The sequence below is a fragment of the Aplysia californica genome, unplaced genomic scaffold (genome assembly GCF_000002075.1).
Source record: "Aplysia californica isolate F4 #8 unplaced genomic scaffold, AplCal3.0 scaffold00160, whole genome shotgun sequence".
NCBI classification, from domain to species: Eukaryota; Metazoa; Mollusca; class Gastropoda; order Aplysiida; family Aplysiidae; genus Aplysia; species Aplysia californica.
The window spans coordinates 778,888-784,787 of record NW_004797430.1 but is presented as its reverse complement, the minus strand read 5'-3'; the positions used below and the strand labels follow the sequence as shown (position 1 = coordinate 784,787).

At 40.9% G+C, this 5,900-nt stretch overlaps 1 protein-coding gene across 1 annotated transcript in view; it reads left to right on the top strand.

Moving 5' to 3' along the window:
* LOC101857792 overlaps positions 1-5,900 on the top strand; it is a 13,576-nt gene that overhangs the window by 938 nt on the left and 6,738 nt on the right. Inside the window, exons 2-4 of the mRNA XM_013082121.1 lie at positions 773-829; positions 2,122-2,222; positions 5,163-5,316. Coding sequence (XP_012937575.1) covers positions 773-829; positions 2,122-2,222; positions 5,163-5,316 — 312 coding nt within the window. The remainder of the gene's footprint in view (positions 1-772; positions 830-2,121; positions 2,223-5,162; positions 5,317-5,900) is intronic.

Here is a 5,900-nt window from a genome sequence, read left to right as displayed (position 1 = left end):
CAGACAGACAGACAGACAGACAGACAGACAGACAGACAGACAGACAGACAGACAGGCTAAAACGATAGGAAACAATACACCTGTTCTTCAATACCATCTAAATTGCGATGGTCTCTGCAGACAGAAGGGACTGTGGGGTAGCAAGGGTCAATGCTCTGTGCTCAAACATCTGCAGTAGATGACCAATAAAAAGAAATGCACTCGGTATAAAGAAAGCAGTCAGACATTATCCATATTATTATTATTAAATTTCGACCTTTCAGTTGCATTAAGAATGAAATGGATGTAAAGTAGGAAAAATTAGGAATATGGATTGAAACGAAGGGAACAAAGATAATAAACAAAAAGAAATAGTGATTCCTATCAAGATTTTGGGGAACAGGACATGGCTAATATGACCGTAAATTGCTAGAAACATACTTAAAAATTAACCCTATCAGAATAATATTGTAGCCCAGGGGTACTGCAAGAGAAGATTAAGAAATCCTTCTCTAAGAATGATAACATTGGTCATTGTTATAATGCTCGACGTTGTCTTTTATTTCTTTTTTAACCTTTCTGCAATTTTACCTTCCAGGGCTCTACTAACGTCAACATTACGGGTGGTTGGAGGACGCTGCTGATAGATCCTACTTCTTTACTTTCCCTCTGCTATGTCTGTCCATCTGTCTTATTTTTTCTCAGCTCTAATACATGACTATTACTATGTCGATGTGCATCTCTTGACTTAAACAAAGAAACGATAACTTTGACATTTATTTTCTGTCCCCAGTTTGTGTTCCCTTTTATCACAGGTGTGGCCATAGCCTACAGGAAACAACTGGCAAATGTAAGTAGCTGTAAGCTTGATTTTTTTCTTTTTTTTTTTTCTTTTGTTCTTTTCGGAAAACTGAATTTTGGATTTATGAAGGCCATTGGCCTTTATGGGAAATTATAGGGTGGAATTGAATTATTAAAATTTTAAATGTTATTTAAGAAAGTTGTTTTAGAATGAAAATATATATTTACACCGAATTTTAAATATTTTAACATTTTAAGATCCAACCACTGACCCGAGCCCAGCCGTACAGTGAACTGTTGCGAATAAAACTAAATTTTGTTTCGCGCGCTCATATATGCATTTGCGAGCGCCGTAAAACCCCATACTCAAAAAAAAAAAAAAAAAAAAGGAAGGTGACACTGATCTAGTTATAATGTTCTGCAAAGTAATCCACAAATTATGCCTTTGGGCGTTTCAAAACCGAATGGAAAAGTGTAGTTTACCTGTATATTATGTGCTGTTCTTTTGTAAAAATCATATTACCTCTTCATGTTCTTTATGATTTTAAGAAGGGCCTTCTTGTACTTTAATGGATGATAGAGAGTGTCCAAAACACACACACACACACACACACACACACACACACACACACACACACACACACACACACACACACACACACACCCAGCACGTGCGCGCTCACACATACAAACACACACATTAACAAATAAACACTTACGCAAAAATAAACACACACACAATCACACACAGGCAAACACGCAAACACGCAAACACATGCACACACACACACGGACTCACACACGGACTCACACACGGACTCACACACGAACGCACACTTACTCACTCACACACACACACACACACACACACACACACACACACACTCACACACTCACACACTCACACAAACACACCGCACGCGCACGCGCGCGCGCGCACACACACACACACACACACACACACACACACACACACACACAAACATACACAAACACCTGGGCTCCTGACTCTTTCTGCAGCCTTTCTAATGCTACTCCCTGGCTACTTCTTACTGTTGTCTTTCAGCCACACCCTTGATATTCTGGTTAGAAAGATCTACATCTAGCCTTCTCGGAAAAGGGCGAAAAATCTCGGAGGGCCCGAGTGCAAGTCGCGCACGTTAGAGATCCCTTGGTCTTCTAAAATCGATAAGAGTAGGATTCGTCCGCCACCCGGGCAAAATGCAAAATTGTTCTACCGACTGAAAAATGTTCAATGTATCCCGCGCGCTCATATGACCTTATGCAGTGGCGAGCATAGTAAAACACTTACAAAACCCTCCCTCCGCCCTCTTCTTTCAGGTTGGTCTTCACTTGGCCTTACTGTTTGCTACATCCTTGACTGGTGGGGCGGGCTATGGTTACTCCATACAGCCCGTCTACTTCGAAAGACACAACTGCACGTGAGTACTATTCATCATCATCATCCAGTGCCAGATCTGTGACAGACATCAGTGATCATGGTTCTCCTTTCATTCCTTTGATCGGATGCTCTAAAAAAAGCTACGATTCCCTGATCTTTCCCTGTTACCCATTTATTTAGGTTCCCCGAGTAGATTGTTCTGGGCCTACCCCTGTCTCGTTTACCTTCAATTTTGTTAGTGAAAGCTAGATGTTCAAGACCCATATGTCTATTCAGGAGTCCCAAAAACTGCATTTGTCGTTTCCTGATTGTTTTTAACTTTGCGCGTCCCACGTGGGCTTCATCAAGCACTACCTTATTTGATTTCTTTTCCTTCCACGATACTCTTAGCAGTCTCCTAAAAAACCACATTTCTGTTGCTTCAATTTTATTTTCATTGTCTTTAGTGATTGTCCAGCATTCACAGCCATATAGAAGGGTGGACCATACATAGCATTTCAGAACTTTCATTTTGGTGGTCATTGAGATGTTTCTGTTTTTCAGTATTGGGCTCATTTTATTGAAAGTAGCCTTAGCCGTGTAGTAATTCTCCGTTTTATTTCTGCGGTACATTTGGCATCAGATGTTATCATATATCCTAGATATTTAAACTGCTGGACTTGTTTGATCTTTTCTTTGAGTGTTATTAGAATGTATAATTTATTTTATCACACACGTTCCTTCTCTTTGGGTGGTTGGCGGGTACTCTGGTAGGTGTGGTTTACTTCTTCTTTCCTATCGACCTTATCTCCCCTTCTTCTTTTTTTATGTTTGTTACTCTCTTGCAACACCTCTAATCTTCGACACTTATATGACCTAACTATGTTGCGTGTGCTATAAAACTCTTACAAAAAACAAAACAATATAAAAGCCAAACAAATTCTCGCTAACAAATGTTAAAACATAAAGCTTTACTTTTGGGCATTCGTGGTGTAACGATAATAAAGATCTTATCTTAACTTTTGCACACTGTATCAACACTGTGACATTAATCTAGAAAGGGGACCTCCGAATTTAGTATCTATCTCCGACAGGACCATGTCAAAAGAGTGGAGGTGGGTGGTTGGCGGGTGCTCTGGTGTGGTTTGCTCCTTCTTTTCTATAAAAAATCTATAGTCTTTATCTCCCCTCATTTTTTGTGTTTGTTACTCTCTTGTAGCACCTCTGAACTTTGGCACTTATATGATTTTAATATGTTGCAAGTGCCGTAAAACTCTTACTAAAACAAAAACAAAAATGAGTGGAGAACCTTGTAAAATCCTCAAACGACCCAAGGTCACTAACGCTCTGCCAGGGATTGAACCATGGGTGTTGGTGGGTGCTCTGGTGTGGTTAGCTCCTTATTTCCTATCAAACATATATCGTCCTTCTCTCCCCTCCTCCTTTTTTGTGATTACATGTATTACTCTCTTGTAACACCTCTAATCTTCAGCATTTATTTGACCTTATTGTGTTGAAAGTGCCGTAAAACTCTTACTAAAGCTTAAAATGGGATTGAACTAGGATCATCCGCTCCGTAATCTGCATGAAACCAACTGAGCTTATAGATTGCCTGGGAGTAAAAGAGAAGCAAACGTTAAGCTATTTGCTGTTGCACACAGCATTATATATAATATTATGAGTTCGACAGCTGAGAAGGGAATATAATTTTAAAAAGATCAAGAACTACATCTCCTTCTGTCAGTTTGGATACTGTTAGGTTGACCCTGGCAGGCCGGCTTGCGGGTGGTTGGAGGGAACCACTGGAAGGTCCTACTTCTTTACTTTCCCACCGTTGTTCCTGTCTGCCTGTCTGGGTTGCTTTTTCACAGCACTAAATGGCAACTATTGTGTCAATGAAACATTCTTTACTCAAACAAACAAACCTGACAGGCCGGGTAAAAGCATCTCGCCCTCTACTCCCGTGTGTCCACCAAACCAGAAACCCCTCGTCCAAAAGTCGTTGTCCGTCTCTCAGGAAGCCGGTACTTGTAATTGAGCACCGGATTTTACCTAAGCCATCAGTGAGAATACTTAAATGACCAAAATTGAGTCGATAGTGCCGTAAAACACCTACTCAACCAATCAGTGAGAATTCAGTTTGGTCGTGTCAACCAAAACGATACGATTCCTCCCGACAAAAGACGGCTCGGTTGGAAAATTCAGTAAAAAGAAATTTCTAATTTTAAGGTATCATGAAAAATATAATGTCATATTTGTGATCTGCACTTGAAAATGACCAAAGTCTACATACGTAAACCACTCGTTTAAAATATTAATAATTTTGCCTTTTCAATCTTTTTCTTTTTTTGTGTCTTTTTTGTTTGGTAGTTTGCTCAAATCATTCATAATTTGTTATTCCCGTCTTGCATTCTTTAACCTTTGACCTGTTCTCGCAGGACAGAAACGAACCAGCTGAATTGCCTTCTACCAGAAAAAAATCGAATCCTTTCTGATTTGTTGGACTTAATTTAAATTGTATAGATGGGGACGTAGAGCGTTTATACAGCGTGCCCATTTGGGGCTCGGCTAACCGATCGCCAACCGATCGCCCGGTTTGCGACCAGAAAAGAAACACACTAGATACATGTATCTAGTTTTTTAGACTGCGAGTTCGGCTATCTGTTTGTGCCACGATGGTCGATTCGCACCCTCAATCTGGCTAGCCCCGCCTTCCAAACCGAACCGAACTTAACTGATCGTGCCAATGGGCACCTCGTATTAGGACAGATTAATGACAATCTCCGTCTTAATAATAATAAGTAAGAAAAAAATAGCATTTGTATAGCGCACTCGAAAGCAAGCTCTATGCGCTTTACACTATATTATATTATTACCCCAGCAGACCATAGAACACTCAGAAACATTTTCAGCTTCCCAGGAAGCATACAGTGCAAGCAGCAAGTTAAGCGCTCAAAACTAACCAACTGACAAGATATTTCACTGTCTTCTGTGTTCCCAGACAAGTGAGCACTGACCGAGGTAGCTGCGACAAGGAGGCTCTGGTGTACATCTACGTCATCGCCGGCGGGATTGCCTGTGGGTTCGCAGCCCTGGGCATTCTGGTCACCTGCTGCACCTGCTCCAGTGCTTCGGTATGTCCGGCTTGGGTGGCCGTGGGACGGGGGAGAGGAAAGGATGGGGGAAAGGGGGGGGGGGGGGGAGGAGAGGTTGATTGATGTTGTTGTTGTTGCTATTGTTGATGGTAGTGGTAGTAGTGGTGATGGTTATGGCATTGCTGTTTACTGTTGTTGATGTTGTTGGTGGAGGTTTGGTTGTTGTTGTTGTTGTTGTTCGTGGTGGTGGTTGCTTTGTTGTTGTTGTTGTTGTTGTTATTGTTGCTTTTGTTGTTATTGTTTGTTGTTGCTTTTGTTGTTGTTGTTGTTTTTGTTGTTGTTGTTGTTCGTGGTCGTTTTGGTGGTAGTATTGTGTTGTTGTTGTTGTTGTTGTTATTGTTGTTGTTGCTGTTATTGTTATTGCTGTTGTTGTTGCTGTTATTGTTATTGTTTTGGTTGTTGTCGTAGTTGCTGTTGTTGCTATTGTTGTTGTTGTTGTTGCTGCTGCTGCTGTTGTTGTTGTGGTTTTGGTTGTGGCAATGATGGTGGGTTTTGTTATTGTGCTTGATGTATCGAGGAGGGAGCCATTGGTTGGTCGGTTCGTTTTTATATAATATATATTATGTGTGTATTGAGGAGAACGA